This window comes from Dendrobates tinctorius, unplaced genomic scaffold, assembly GCF_039654945.1.
Source record: "Dendrobates tinctorius isolate UK_male_01 unplaced genomic scaffold, ASM3965494v1 ptg000070l, whole genome shotgun sequence".
Lineage (NCBI taxonomy): Eukaryota > Metazoa > Chordata > Amphibia > Anura > Dendrobatidae > Dendrobates > Dendrobates tinctorius.
In genome coordinates, this window is record NW_027361738.1 from 407,103 (window position 1) to 423,914 (window position 16,812).

The 16,812-nt window shown below is 45.7% G+C and overlaps 1 protein-coding gene across 4 annotated transcripts in view; it reads left to right on the plus strand.

Moving 5' to 3' along the window:
• Positions 1-16,812, plus strand: part of CPVL (carboxypeptidase vitellogenic like) — a 194,074-nt gene that overhangs the window by 111,444 nt on the left and 65,818 nt on the right. For all 4 annotated transcript variants that reach the window (XM_073581347.1, XM_073581345.1, XM_073581344.1 and 1 more), the window contains exons 8-10: positions 12,496-12,618; positions 12,881-13,012; positions 13,857-13,955. In XM_073581347.1, coding sequence (XP_073437448.1) covers positions 12,496-12,618; positions 12,881-13,012; positions 13,857-13,955 — 354 coding nt within the window. The remainder of the gene's footprint in view (positions 1-12,495; positions 12,619-12,880; positions 13,013-13,856; positions 13,956-16,812) is intronic.

Sequence of the window (16,812 nt, forward strand, 5' to 3'; positions counted from 1 at the left end):
TCTTTAACAGCGTTGCATATAAAAGGAAGAGACAACATCACGGCAGACTTTTTAAGCTGCAATCAGCTAAAGCAGGGGGAATGGTCCCTAAACTCCTCCATATTCAATCTGATTGTTCAAAAGTGGGGATATCCAGAGGTAGACCTCTTCGCCACCAGAGACAACAGGCAATTGAAACAATTCTGCTCCCTAAATCCCAGAGAGAATCCTCTGGCGGTAGATGCCTTCCTGATAAAGTGGGACTTCAGACTAGCCTACGCCTTCCCTCCCCTATCTCTTCTACCCCTGGTGATGAGGAAAATCAGGAAAGACAGAGCAAGGGTTATAGTCATCGCTCCATTTTGGCCCAGGAGAGCATGGTTCTCATGCCTCAGGACCAAGTCGGTATCCGATCCTTGGGTTCTGCCGGACATCCCGGATCTCCTGTCCCAGGGCCCAGTCTTCCATCCTCAGGTAGCTGGCCTTCATCTGACGGCGTGGAGTTTGAACGGTCATTATTAGAAGAGAAGGGCTTCTCCGCAGACCTAGTTAACACCCTACTTAAGAGTAGGAAAATCATTACCACAAAAATTTATGTCAGAATTTGGAAGAAATTCCTTCAAAACTCAGGAGTAGTCGCTGGGGATTCAGCGCCTATAATGCAGATATTAGAGTTCCTACAAAAAGGTCTGGACATGGGGCTCTCTACCAGTACCCTTAAAGTACAAGTGTCAGCCTTGGGGGCTCTGTTTAGCTGTAACATCGCTGGTAATTATTGGGTAAGCAGGTTCATTAAGGCGGCAGGTAGATCCAGGCCAATAATGAAGGATAGGTTCATGCCGTGGGACTTAAACCTAGTCCTCACTGCTATGACAGAGACCCCATTCGAACCTATCTCGTCGGCTTCCCTAAAAAACCTGTCCCTCAAGGTAGCCTTCCTGATAGCTCTAACATCAGCCCGCAGAATAAGCGATATCCAGGCTTTATCTAGGTGTCCTCCTTATTTACAGTTCAAAGAGGATAGGGTAATACTTAGACCTGACCCAGCGTACTTGCCGAAGGTAGTGTCTAGTTTCCATAGGACACAGGAAATAGTTCTTCCATCCTTCCTCCCTAATCCAACTAACGAGAAGGAAAAGAAACTACACACCCTGGATGTCAGGAGAGGCCTCATAGAATATCTGACAGTCACCGATCCCTGGAAGAAAGATAATGCCCTATTTATCTCTCATCAAGGCCCCAGGAAAGGTTGTAGAGCATCAAAAAATACACTAGCCAGATGGATTAGAGAGGCGATTTCAATAGCATACACCTCAAAGGGCAGGTCGCCACCCGGGAAGCTGAGGGCGCATTCCACCAGAGCCATGGCAACCTCATGGGCCGAAAGATCAGAAGTCTCCATTGACCAGATTTGTAAGGCGGCTACTTGGTCCTCTCCGAGCACCTTTTATAGTCATTATAGGCTAGACCTGGGTGCTTCCACAGACCTCTCTTTTGGTATAAGGGTGCTGCAGGCTGTAGTCCCTCCCTAAAGCTGATATTACTCTCTGTAAATCTCTCAGGTGGTGCTGTCATGGACGACCGAATAAAGTCTTAGTTACTCACCGGTTAACGGTATTTTTCGGAGTCCATGACAGCACCCGTATATTCCCTCCCTTAGTTTGATTGGGGTGTGCACGTCTATTTCTTGTATATGCTCACTGGTGGTAAAAGTTTATAATTGTAAAGAATACTGTACATAAATCATGCATTAACCTTGGAAGTCCTCTTGTGCTCTGTAATCCAACTGATGCGTGGGAGAGGTGCCACCCTTTTGTATCTGTAGGTTTCCTGTTCCTAAGGGGTGGATCCCCTCTCTCAGGTGGTGCTGTCATGGACTCCGAAAAATACCGTTAACCGGTGAGTAACTAAGACTTTTGAATACAGCTAGACATTATGTGCATATGCACTCCAATTTATGCGTTCTAACCTTAAGCAGTGCTGGCTTCCCCCCCTATTTTCTTGTTGTTGGTTTGTGGCTCACCACCACTGTTGCCGTGCACGCTTGGTTATGTCCGCCATAATTTTTCTGTGTTCATTGTGATGGATTAGGCTGCTGTGCACACACACGGCAGCCCCACCCTGCCCCAAGCTTTATTTAATTGTGCACCTGTGTCTGGACCAACATCGCCCTTCATCTATGTTTGCTGGTCAGGCAATGTGTGGAGGCCATTCCTGATATGTCTGTGTTCAGACCTGGTTGGCCTTCATCTGCACTTGCTTCATCTGGCTTCATGGGAGCGATCCAGTAATGTTCAGGTACAGATTGCACTTGATGTGGTCATGCTCTAAGTGTATTTAGGAGGCCGTAATGGCACAGCATTTATTAAAAATATATAGAGTAGGACCCCCCATATGAGATTGCCTTGGCGCGGCGGGGTGGCTCAATTGAATTGATCAAATTTTTTTGCTAAATATCTCATTTTTTGAATACAGCTAGACATTATGTGCATATGCACTCCAGTTTATGCGTTCTAACCTTAAGCAGTGCTGGCTTCCCCCCCTATTTTCTCGGCCTGAAGAGTGCTTTAGGTTGGGCTGGTTAAAATTATTGCTTTGCTTGAAAATTTTCTCATCCTGTTGGCAGTGACTCTATGGAAACATGGGCTTCAGAACATGAGTGCGCTTCAACTGTGAAAACATGGGGGTGGTGTTTGCAATCAATAGCATCACCGAATCTTCACTTCCTGTGATTTCAGGCTCTGTCAGTTGTTTGTCTCTCTGGCATCTTGTGTGCAGAATTCAGTAGCTGATTTATTCTCTCTCGTAGAGAAAAGAGGATGGAATGTCCTCCAGAACTCTGGAACATGGTTTCAGAACCTCTGCCCACAGAAGATCTAACCAGATTCAGTGTCACATGGGCAACTTATTGGTTTGGCTCTTTCAGTCAGTATAAGTCAGGGAGCATTGGAGAGTTGTTAATCAGCAAAGGTTACCCGGTTGATCGCAGGCCTAGCCTCGAACTTCAAGATGCATAGCCAGAGGGATTTGACAATTTTTTTTTTTTTTTTTTTGTAAAACAAGCATTGAAGGGTTTTCATAGGGGCAGTAGTTGCAAGGATACTAGGCAACCAGTTTTGTTCAGCTTATTGGAGCGTTTAGGGGGAATTAGGATCAACTTGTAGTCTGCGCTTTGAGGTCTTTTCTGTTTGGCCTCTTTGTTTGCTTTCTTCAGTGCCTTGAGGGTTAGGGAGATTAATCCTAGCAAGAAGTGAGTTTTAGGGCTCTTGGCAGCTGATGTTGCTACAGTTTAGGACCTAGAACTTTGGGTTTGGAAATCAAAAACTGATCAGGCAGGAAAGGTATACTGATAGATTTAGGTGCGGTTACTTCATGTTTGGAGGGTTTTAATGCATTAAGGCCTAGTCAGGAAGGACCTTTTGTGTCTCAAAGATGGCTCATTTTTGTCATAGTACTAATTTATTACTATTTGAGTGCATTTTTTGCTTAGAACACACCAGTTTTGTGCCACTTTTCATATCAGGTGCCTGCCTCCGTGCCGTGTCCTCCGGGTCAGGGACTCAGTCAACTTCCAGGCCAGATGGAATACTCCTTTCCAACACACAGCCAACATGTGCCTTTCTGAATGCCTCATCTTATAGTGCCTTTAAATGAAGTACTCCTAGTGCTGAGTTACACTGGAGTTCCTCCTGTCTGATGTTCTTATGAACTCTACTTGTACGGCAGACAGCTGTAGCCTGCTTCGGGGACTCCTTGCTACTAAGTCCCGGCTCACTATCCAGTTGCTGTTGTGCCCCCAAGTCTTGTGTGGGAATAAAGTGGTCAATACTTCTATTCCTCCGGTGTCTGTTGCAGGACCATTAGTATCCATACAACCTCGGGGACCGGGCCCCGGCCTTGCACTTGGAACTTCTAGGAAGGGTTCTCTTCTAACCCACGACCTCTGTTCCCTTTTACTCCTCTCGTTCCTTACTAGTCTTTCTTTCTATGGAGAATCAAGCTTTCAGTCTGTTGCTCTTTCTCTTCCTTTCCTGTGCCAGCAGACCCAGGTCACTGGGATCTGCTGCAGCACTTCCATCCATCTATCCCTCTCTCCAGGGATTTTCTCTCCAACTCTCTAACCAACTGACTGTCCTAAACTCTTCCCACTCCTTGTAATGTAATTTATCTCCACCCACCTCCCAGCACATTTCGTGTTCCAAGCAGGGAGCCTCCAATGGGTGCTTTGCTATACTCCAAGCAGGGAGCCGCCAAAGGTGCTTTGCTGCACTACTTTGTGGGGTGCAGGTGTTGGAGCGTGGTCAGGAGTCTCCACCTTTCCTGGATGGTGGGATACCACACCTCAGGAGGTGCAGTACCTCTGTGGCGACCGAGCCTCAGGGGCGCCACATAAGTATTGTCCTTAATGTTTGACACTGGTTTGCTTGCTTTATTACAGGGTTGGATCCTCAGATATGGATACTGAGCCATTCATACATTCACAGTGGTGCTCTTCAGGTGGATGTAAGAAAAGCGGGTAGAAGGTTTCCCAGAAATCGGGTGGCTTGGTTTTATGGGTATGGATTGGAACAGGGTTTTTCAGGAAGTGCCCCTCACATGTAGCACTAAAATGTCCAGAGCCCTACAGTGCAACTACCTTGGCATTTGTTCTTTAAAGAATTAAGGATGTAAAACATGACTCATTGTGCCTCCCAGGTTGGTTACTGTATGGTCTAAAATCGTCCCGCAATTCTTGGTGTGCTCGTTCAGTTGAGAAGGTTAATAAGGCTCACATAAAGGTGTATAGGGCCGTGTGCAATTTTGTTACTCAAAATGAGGCCATTGTAGTCTGCCATTTTGATTTGGTGAGCGAAGATTTTGGGTTGGCTGATGGAGTACACTTGAGCGCTATAGGCATTGATCTGTGTGACTTGGGTCTGCAAGATGGTATTGAATGGGCCAAGGCATTGTGGGGCAATTGAGTCTCAGACATCTGAGGTGTTCAAAGTGCCCTTGTTGTGGCTGGAGGAGTCCTTGGTGTATAGATCCCTGAATTGGAAAAAGGTTTCCTTGGTGTTTTTGGGGGACTTGCAGCAATGGAATATCAAGTTCCTCGAAGTTTAGGTGTGGAAAGGAACCCTTTGGGATATGGTGCTCCCGAGCCAGTGGAGTAACTGTGGTTTTTGGTTAATTTGGTAATTGGCAGTAGTGATTAAGGGAAAGCTCTCAAGGAAATAGTGCAAACAGGGAAAAAAGGAAAAAATAGTAACCAAAATAGAAAAACCTGTAGCACAGGTTCTGATCGACTTGCAAAGTGAATAAACTTTATTGAATATATAACAGAATCCTAATGGTTTTGGTAATTGCCATATTTTGGAGCTTCAAGGACCCCACCTTTCTTGTGTATTGAACTTTTGACATTTTGTTTAAATAGGCTGCTGTGGCCAAATTATCCAAACTCTTGTCCAATTTCTTTATTGGTAAAGCTGTTAGGCCGGAGTCACACTGGCGAGGAATACGGGAGAGTGAGAGGCGCTAAAAGCACGCATTAGACACGGACAAATGATTCTCTATGGGGTCACTCGCACCAGGCGTATATTTCTCCTCCGTATCCTACGCTCCGTGCCACTCGCAGCATGCTGCGATTGTCGGCGTACTACGCCCGTAGTACGCCAATGCAAGTCTATGGGTGCGCAAAAAATACGCATTACACACGGAACACACGTGTGACCTGCGAGCAATACGCAGGTCTTTTGGCTGGTGAACAGGAAATGGGCCAATCCATCATCAGGAAGCGTAGACATGCAAATGAGCTCAAAAAGCGCTCCAGACATCCAGGAAGTACGCCTCCACGGAGTACAGCAGCAGCATGGCGTCCACATATATTAATGTAGAGATGCTCATTGTGCTGGTGCAGGAGCGTCCAGAAATATGGGACCCACGCGACGCAAACTATGCGAACCGCACAAGAAAGGAGGCGTCATGGAGGCGCATCTGTCGCCAGATGTACCATGACTTTGGTGACAGACCACGTGATGAGCAGCATAAAATTCGTAAGTGCAACCATAAAAATATAATTAACGTTAGTGCGCGCTATAAAATGAATCTACAATCAGCCCCCCCCCCCCTTCCTGTGCATGTACTTTTATTAGCCTCATGAGGCCGTTACATTAGGATGTGACACGTGGCTTCACACAGCCATAATTAGGGGTTAGGCCACAAGCTCCTCATCCTCCTAGCCACTAAAATTAGTTTCAGGGGAGCTAATGAGACCCTGGGTATCGGCCCAATTACATATGCCACCATGGGTAGAACACACACCCCATAAGGCCCCATGACTAGACTACTGTTTGAAAATGTGACCTCTCAAATATGTGATTTTGACAATCTTTCCTGTCACATTGCAGTGGAAGATGTGATGAAACGGTGGAGAAGCATCCGGGACCAGTACCGCCGGGAACGCCAGCAGCGGTCCAGGAGTGGGGATGCTGGCCATGTAAAGCGCAAATATATCTACTATGACCGGCTGAACTTCCTCGCCCCAATTCTGGCTCTGAGACCGTAAGTACATACCTCACACCACATGACACAAAAACATTACACAAATACTTTACAGGGACAAAAATATTGATGTATTTTTGCCTCTGTTCTATTTCATAACAGAACTCAATCCAACCTTACAGATCAAGGAACGGCCTCAGAGGCAGAGCCCATTATGGATCCTGTAGGGGATGAGGTGGCTGGCCCATCTTCTCCCCCTACAAGAAGGATGGCTGAAGAGGAGGCATCACCAGAACACACAATGGCTGCCCTACACAACACACCACCAGGACGGTCTGCAGCTGCAACCTCACCCATCCTGGAAGAGATGGGCAACTTGAGCAGCAGCCCAACTGCCCAGATCAGGCCCTCCCCACAGGCTGCTCTAGCATCACGGCGAATAAGAAGGCGCCAGGTCACCATTCAAGAGAGCAGGACCAATGTGGACACTGGGGTGCTGAATTACTTGTCCAGAGTCACTACAGATGATGGTGAGGAGGCCTATGCACGTAGCCTCACCCTTTATCTCCGTGCCCTTACCCATGAGGTCAGGCTCCGTATTAGGGGATGTATTCAGATCCTGCTTGATGCAAGCACCCCCCCCAATACCCCATATGAGGTGTTTGAATTTCTGGAGAGGTGGCAGCTCTCACCAAGAAATTTAATGCGCATGAGACCATCCACACAGATGCTTGCTCAAGCAGGGTCTGAACAGCCCCTAATACGTGGGCCAACACCTCAAGCCCTTCCTCCCCCTACCCATCCTTCTATTCTGCAGCCCCAAATGTCTTCCTCAAGCCAACCCCACCAATATGGCCACTTGTACCCACCCAGTGTTGGAGGCTGGTCCCAACCTGGTTGGGGACGATCTGGCTATCTTGGTGGGTATGAGCCACGGGCCTACCAGAGCCAACAAGAAGCCCCTCACCATCATCATTACTCTGGCCAGTATCACCAACAGGCCCAAGAGGCTGGACAACAACAGCATCATGGGCAACAGTATGGCCCCACACAGGGCGATGTTGCCCAGAATGTCCAGCAGCACCCACAGGCTGTTCCTCCCCGTTCCCCTTCCCCTACATATGAGGATTTATGAATCAAAAATTTGGAGATGTCCAGTTACATGTAACTGGTGCTTCTAATCTAGACAAAAAAACAGGTGTTCTCCTTCACCAACATTTAGAACATAATTTAACACTCACATTTTTAAACAATGTTTTCCAAACATATGAAACAATCCATCATGACAGGCAACGCTACCTCACGCCTTTCACACAGATATTACATGTGTGTATAAAAGAGAATATTTAAATGCGCTATACTGTTACCTGAAAGGATGAAAATACACTAATCACTTGCTAATGCATAGGAAAGGCGTGCTTGCCTTTAGTTAAGTAGTCAACTTTGTTATTAGCATTCTTTAGTAAACCAATTTGAGGCGACCAGCATTCACAATATCACGCTCTGTCTTAACAAGTGAGTTTTGTATTTTCATCCTTTCCAGTATAGCATGCTTAAATATTGTCTGTTCTACAGACAGGTAATATCTGTGTGAAAGATGTGAGGTAGCCTTGCCTGTCATGGTGGAATCATTCTATGATTGGAAAACATTGAGGAAATGTGAGTGTTATCTTATTGACTTTATTTAGGTGATGGAGCTCACCCTTTGTTGCCTAATCAAGGTTAATGTAGGCATGCAGCAATGTTGTTGTTGCATAATGTTTGTTGCAGTTTTTTTCTGTAATGTTAATGTTACACCAAGTTAAAGAAGGCACAAAGGGTCATTTTGGCCATTGCCAAATTTGTGTTATGGCAAAATTATGTTTGTCTTTAAGCAAAACAAAAAAAAAGGCAAAACTAAAAATTTGTCTACTCTAGTTAATGTCTGTGTGATTTTTCACTATCCCTCACAACATACTAAGAGACACCAACCAATGCAAAGAAACACTCATAGAATCATAAAAAGGCTTGAGTAATATATATTTAGACGCACTTTTAAAAAAACATAATTATAACATAGACATAGCATTCTCTTGCCAAGAAGTTGCCCCCTCAGGTGAGATAAAGTAATTCGTGAATATATCACGCACTTTGAGGCCAGAGAGCGGTCTACGTTGAGGGATGATAGGTGGTCTCGCCCTGCGCACATTGTCCGGCCTACGCACAACACCATCAGAGGAGGAACAATCATGTATCCTGGTGAAGTTATGCAGAACAACACAGGCTTTGACAACTTCATTCACATTTTGCTCACTCAACTGAATGGCAGACTGGAGTACCCGCCATTTGGCACAAAAAATCCCAAAGGAACACTCCACCAGTCGCCTAGCACGTGATAGGTGCAAGTTAAAAATTCTGCGCCTGTGGTCAAGGTTGCGCTGGGGATATGGCCTCATGACATTACGTGATAACTGAAAGGCCTCATCTGCCACAAGGACATAAGGGACTGATTGTTCGGGGGAGCCTGGTAGCTGGCGTGGTGGTGGTAGATCCAACTGGTTGGTGCGTAGCCGCTGACCCATTATGGAAGTATTGAAGACTCTAGAGTCTCCCGTCCTTCCATAGGCCCCAATGTCAACAATTATAAACTTGTATTGAGGGTCTACCAGAGCCAACAATACAACAGAAAAGTATTGCTTATAATTGAAGAATTGGGAGCCTGAGTTCGGCGGCTTACGCACCCTGATATGTTTGCCATCCAGGGCCCCAATACAATTTGGAAACTGGCAGTCCTCCTCAAAGTCCCTTGAAATCCTTAACCAGTCTTCCATCCTGGGCTCGGGTAGGACCACCTGATGGAGTCTTGTCCAGATTTCTGCACATGTAGACCTCACTATGCCTGAAATGGTTGACTTTCCAATGAGAAACTCATGGTGGAGGGCGGCATAAGACAGGCCAGTGGACAGGAAGCTGTAGAACAACAGAAATAGTACAGGTTAGAATGGCTAAAGTAAAAAAAAATCAGTTACATGCCGACCAAACTTGGTAGGAAATGAGAGAGGACAACACACACATATTTGGTGGGACAATGACTAAGTGATATGCAGTACATATTATATGTAACATTCTGCTGTGTCAGGTGAAACATATTTTGAGTAAGATGAGGGTATTAAACTTTGTCCAAGAAGGCCAAAAAACATAAATTAACACACACATTATGAACATAGAGAATGTGGTTGTGTAGTACATACCGTATTGTGAGTAGAAGGCGCTCCTCTGCAGATATGGCTTTGCGCATCCTAGTGTCCTGAAAGGTGATCCCAGGGCGCACTGTCTCCAAGAGGCGATCAAATGTGGAAATGCTCATTCGACAGTACTGGTAAAATTTGTCCGGATGCTCCCGCAGAGACGAATAGAGGCGGTGAAAATGACCTCTTGTGAGTTGTTGCCTCAAAAGTGGATGTACCCACATGCGTCTCCTCCTCCGCGGATCCACTATCACAGGATATGGTTGGCCAAAGCGCCGTGACAAAAGCCAGGTAAAGAGAACCTGCTCGGTTGTATTGAATGTCAGACCCTCTGCCATGCTGCACAAAGAACACCAACACACCTCGTGAAAGCTAGGTGACAAATGTACAGAATGTAGGCAGCCACCTGTTTCTGAGTGTCTAAATAGGGTGCAGGCTAATGATTTAAATTGTTTGCAGGCCTCAAAACCGTTAAATGTCCATTTTGCAAGGCTGCGAGAAAATCTCGCCATACGGATTACATACGGATACACACATGCGCAAAATACGCGACCTCACCTTGCTTACGGATGACCTACGGACCACTATTTAGTGGTCATTGATCCGTATTACGCATGTAAAATACAGAGCGTATTTTGCGCAGGTTAGTGTGACTCCAGCCTTAGGGGTGGGGGTTTGGAGTGGGGAATAGGGACTGATGCAGACAATTCACCAGAGGATAGATAATACCAGTCATATGTGTATATATCATTTAGGCATCAGATGCTCATCTTGCACATTTGTGTTGTATCATTTTTTCAGATGCACAAAATTATGATTACGTGTTGTAATTCAAATGTCAATGACAAAGGCAGTGGAAAAACACATACAGCACACATATGGAATCTGTATACTGGATGTAATTAACACTGCAAAGTATAAGAGAAGCTTTGTAATTTCTTTATCCATGGAAAGTCACACCTTGGTATATAATCAGTGTCAGTCCTAAAAAGGAGTTTAAAAAACTTAAATTAGCTTGAAAATGTAAAGGCCCCATTACACGCATCAATGTCCCAGCGATCCCACCAACGATCCAGCGTGGATGAGATCGCTGGGACATAGTTAGCTGATCGCTGGTGAGCTGTCACATAGACCCACCAGCCATCAGGACCAGCGAGCAAGCTGGTATCCAAGGTAAACAGCAGGTATCTAAGAGCTGCGCAGCTCTTAGATACCTGCTGATTACATTGGAAACCAGCTCCCAGCGTCGCTGATCGTTGGTCTCTCGTTGTCACACGCAGCGATGCGCACTGGCCAGCGGGAGACCAACGATCAAAAAATGGCCCAGGACGTTTGAGCGTGATCAGCGATACCCGGCAGGGGGGCCGGTTGCTGATACATGTCACACACAGTGATATATTTCACAAAATCAGTGATCTTGCAGTGTGTGACGGGGCCTTAAGACTGTTTTAAAAGAAATACCTTGAATAATTTGACTTTTTTAACCACTACAAAGATACAGTTGAAGGTACTTTTGTGTATGGGGACCTTTACAACTGCAGCTCCAATTGACTGAAATTAGTTTACTGTAAGATCAGATCTAAATCTGTATTATAGGGGCTTACACCTGAACTTCCCACTCTTCTACTGAATCAGACAGTGAATCTCCCAAATCCTGATCTTGTGAAACCAGTCTAAGGTTATGGGGGATAATGTATCTTAAATGCTGACGCACCCTTCAGATTTTTCTTTTAAGGCAAGACTTTTCAGGAAACACCAAATTTATTTGTGGTGGCATCTTTTATTCTATACTCTGTAGTATAGAGCGAGTGGCTTCTGCTCATGAACCACTCTAAGAATGAATGTTACGTTGACTATTTCAGGGTTTCTGCACCTTGAAGTGAAATTACATTAGATGGTGCAGGTGCATTGTTTTATACTGCACTCTAAAGCCCCCATCACAAACGGTGATCTCACTAGCGAGATCGATTTTGCGTCACAAGTTTTGTGACGCAACAGCGATCTCGCCAGCGAGATCGCTGTGTGTGATGCTTACCAGCAACCGGCCCCCCTGCCGTGTATCGCTGATTGTCCTGGAACGGTCAGGACATTTTTTTTGATCGCTGGTCTCCCGCTGGCCAGCACGCATCGCTGCGAGTGGCAGGCAGGAGACCAGCGAGCTGGTAACCAAGGTAAACATCGGCTTTCTAAGCGCCGCGCACCACTTAAACCCGATGTGTACCTTGGTTACCAGCGCGCTGGTAACCAAGGTACACAGTGGGTAACTAAGCGATGTGCGTCGCTTGTTACTCACGTGTCGCTGTCCTGATTGCTGGTGAAGCTGCTTGTTTGGCAGCTCACCAGAGATCATGTAACGACACACCAGCGATCCTGACAAATTCATATCGTTGTTGGGATCGCTGTTGAGTTGCTATGTGTGATGGGGCCCTTAGGCTATGGTCACACGTTGCACTTTATTTTGTGTGGCTTTTTTCCCACTACCCATTACTTTCAATGGGTGAAACACAAGTTTTGCTGAATCAGCTTATTCAAAGGTTTGGCACAAAATACTGGTGTATAAAAAAACAAACAAACTGTGCATGAGATTTCTGAACTCTGACATAGCTGGAACTGCAAAGCACAGCTAAAATTAGCATCAAAATGCATAGGTGTGAACGTACCCTTACAGGTAGAATCCGCATCAGACACACTGCACATACCATAATGCTGTCTCTACAAATGCTGGTATTGTGAACATGTGGGCACCATCCTCAGTGTTGTAGGCAGTCATTGGTCTATATTCTCATGGCTTATTTGTTTGTTTTTCCAGTCCTACGCTGGGAAGTATGTTCCTGCTATTGGCTATTATGTCCACACTCTCAACCCAACCGCTAAGGTTAAAATCAACTTCAAGGGGATAGCCATTGGAGACGGGCTCTGTGATCCTGAAGTGGTAGGACATTTTAATTCAATTTTCTTTTCTTTTGATCTACAAAAGGGGGTGGAATTCCTTTCTTCCCTTGCACACAGTTTTCATAAAGTATGCACGTCCCCTTAAGACTTCTGATCTGAAACATGTTAATGCATTACTAGGTTGCTGTATCACATTTAGGTTGAAAAGAAAGTAATGTTTCTTATTGCTTTAGCTGATTAGGATTAAACACAAACCACAGGGCGAGGGCAATCAATTCTAATGACTATTGTGTGTTTACCAGATGTTGGCTGGCTACGCTGAATTCATGTTCCAAACTGGCATCGTGGACGAAAACCAGAAGGCCTATGTCCGGCAGCAGTGCGACCTGGCGATACTGTATATCCAGCAGCACAAGTGGATTGATGCTTTTGATGTATGTATTGTTGTATAAACAATTTTTTTATAAAAATTGCTTTATGATTGAAGGTTCAGCCTTTCCTGCAATTTCAAGGTAAAAGTAGAAATAGATTTTTCTCCATGGAGCCTGATTTGTGTTGTGTTCTAGATTTGAGGTTGGATTTCTTTATTATGCGTTTAAATTGCTCTACTTCTAATGTCTCACATTAACTCGGGACAATTTAGTTGAAAGTAAATTGATTTCAGTGGTTACAGATAAAACAACCTGAGGATGTAAATTCCTTACAGATGTTGCCTTACTTGGATTTGACCCAAGCTCAGTCCATGACATTGCTTTCTCCAGCCCAATGTATGCTACGCCTTAGTCAGTGGAAAAGCAGTAGCTCCGATTTAATGTATTGGGGCCTTAATTCTACACGTTATTGGCAGTGTAGCATTGATCATCCAATAATGGTGGGATTAGCAAGCAATCTAAAGGTTAGATAGATCATCAGTATCAGACCTGGGGGGGGAGGTGAGATAGATATAGATATTTTTTTTTTTTTTTAGATTTGTATGGACTTCACCAAAAGTACATTGCTCACAAAGCATGCTAAAGATGCCCCCAAATCCTGTTGGCCATACCCCTCATGCTAAATGGCCCGAAATAAAACTCCTCTCTAACTCCTTTAAAAAATAAAAACACTATGGAGCAGCAGGATTAAAATAAGAGCAAATCCTGCCCATTTTAAAACTGACAGGTTCTCTTTAAACCCCCATGTGCCAAGTAGTTGCCCCTCTGTGTGAATAATCAAAGGAAAAGCTGAGATGCTGGACTCTATTGATTGCGTTTCTTTTTTTTCTAACTTTCTTTCTTGTAGGTATTTGACGCACTAATGACTTCATATCCTTTTCCATATCCATCCTTCTATCTGAATGTTACAGGATGCAGTAATTACTTCAACTTTCTGCAATGTCAGGTAAGTGTCACTGATCTAGAGGGGCCTGTAGTGAGCTTAAAGGGACAGTCAGCACAGACTGACTTACAATAAAGTCCTGCTGCTTGGTGCTTCATGGTGGGGCCAGTCATTTATATACACCTACCCAACCTGCATGTTTTTCATCCATCTCCTCCCTTCTCTGGCTCTATGAAGCCAGAGCTGTCAGGGGTGTGGAGGTGGGAAGGTGTATATAAATGACTGGCCCTGCCATGATGCACAGAGCAAGAGTGACTTGGGTTAAGGTAATTCTGTGCTGACATCCCTTTAACATTCTGACATGTATCCTGGAAGGATAGTTCTACAGAATCGTTGAGTAGAATACATTTTGCCTAAGGTGTCCAGACATGAGCAATAACATTTCCATACATCTTGAAGTCCAACGTAAGTGTCCATTTCAGCAGTATAGATAATTGTGCCCTATAAAGGCTACATTCTCACACTGCACACCTCTCCTGTACATAACATGACTGTTGGAGGAGCTTGCAATCCTGTCTGATCCCCTATCAATACTTAATTTTCGCCCTTGACTAGGTGAGTGCCATTATATAAGTGTGCAATTTACACCTAGTTTCTACTGCATTTAGATTGAGCTCAGCGATGTTCCCTTTTTTTTTCCCTATCCTCAGGGTTGTTTGGATTCATAGATCTGGTCACAAGCTCCTCCAACATATCAATCGTTCTCCTCCGCAAAAATAGATATTCTAGTCAGAGGGGGCGCTCTAAACCTAGTACTTCCACCTATTAGTTTTCAGTGCAAGCAGCAGTTAAAAACAAGTAGTTGCAGAATTGACCTGCTTAGTTGCTGCTGCTGAGTACTGCAGATCCCCCTCCTTTGTGCTGGCTGCAGCTGATGAACATTTGGAGCTGTGCTGTTCACGTGAGCCGCTACTTGCATCTGGCCATTGTTGAGAACAGCAGAGTTTTGTGGGAGCGCTAGGCCCAACCAATCTGATGATTACTCATTTTAAAGGGACACTGGGCACAGAACAAGCGCAGGTACTTGGTGCTTCAGTTGGGCCAAAGCTTTGACTACATTTAAACAAGCAGGTGGGAAGGTGTAATTGGCTGCCCTGTGAAGTGGCAGGACTTAGCTTGAACAATGATTCTGTGCGGACTGCCTTTTTTTTTTTTTTTTTTCCTAGCTAGGTAATCAAATCGTTTTAGTGGAGCAGTTATTCCCTTCCTGATACGTGGCCTACTAGAACATAATGTCTGGTCCCTGTTCTTGATGCAACCTGAGGAGCTGTGCATCCATTATCTGCAGAAAATGGCTATGATTTACATGTATGATCTGCCTCCAACAGTGCTTGCAGACTCAGCTCTGCCTGATGCTAATCACTTGTTGCAGTCAGTCTCTTAACAGCAGTCTTTACCGTGTAAGGCCTCGTGATGTGGAATTACATGCACCCATTGAGTCACTCATCCCTCACCACTTGATTGTGGGGTGCCAATGCATTGCTGTGTCAGCTGGCTCTGCTGAAGGCCACTGCCCATGCCACTTCTGTGCTTGTTTCAAGACCAATCTGTGCCTGGTGTTCCTAGATCATAACTCAATATACACACTGCAATACGATAGTTTATGGAGTACAAGCAACTGTGTCTAAGGCTCATGTTGGGAGAGCAAAAATCTAAACCACAACTTCAGCTTTTTTTTTTTTTTTAGCTCTCCCACTGCTATCTACCTTATAAGGCTGTGTGGATTCTGCTGCGTTTCCGCAGCGGTTTTGGCCCTGCGGAAACGCATCTGTTCCACAGACCAAGTACAGTACAATGAAACCCTATGGGTTTTCAAAAACGCTGTGTTGACGGTGCAGTTTTTTCCGCACGGTTTTGCTGCGGTTTACAAACCGCAGCATGTCAATTATTTGGGCGGTTTCACACCTTTAACATAGTAGAGGTGTGAAACCGCAGACCAAACCGCAGGTCACTTTACCTGCGGTTCCGCGTGGAAAAAACCACAGGTGAATCTGCAACGTGTGCACATAGCCTTAAATGGTTACAAAAATATGCATAAAGGTCCACACTATTAAGTGTTATGATGTAACCATAAAAAAATTGCTACCAAAAATTTCTGTTTTAGCGTTTCAGACACTCTGCAAAAAATTGCAATAAGTGATCCAAAAAGTAGCAATAAAAACATCAGTTAACAATACATTAAAGCACAGTATGACTGAAATTTTCCCTTCACCCATGACAGTACCACCTGAGAGGGGGATCTGCCCCGCCAGGCCAGGAACCTACTGAGATATAAGGGGTGGCACCTCTCCCCCGCTTCAGTTGGGTTCCTGTCCTGGAAGGAACCTCACTGTCAGCGGTGCCTGTCATGGGCGAAGAAAGAAGGGGAAAAAAAAGGAACCCAGCCCCGTCCCGGCGCGGGAAGAACAGGTCTCGCCTGTAGCGCCGGCCGTCGGGTGCTGGACGCACAGTCCCCGGGCACTCAGGGGTTCCGGGTTCGTGTGGGCGCTGGTGGGATCCCCGGGGCCTGCGGGAAGCCCCCACCGTGCCGCCCTCCCCTCGCACGCACCGCATCTCGATCCCCGTGGCATCTGACAGGAGAGAGACGCGGGCGCTTTCCGGCCACTGACGTCAGCGGCGCAGAGGATTGTGGGCGCGCCGGCTGACGTCAGCACCAGGCGACTGTGTCTTGGCGCCCAGTGCGATGCCGGCTTTTTCTGAAGGCGGTCGCAGGGGGGAGGGGAGACAGCTGATCGGAGGCCACTCACAGGACGGAGGCATATTAAAACGAGGTACTGCGGTGTGGCAGACGGTGCAACGATGGAGTCAGAGCAGGAGAGGTGCTTGTCTCTGCCGCCCTCACAGCCCTCCGGCCGCAAAC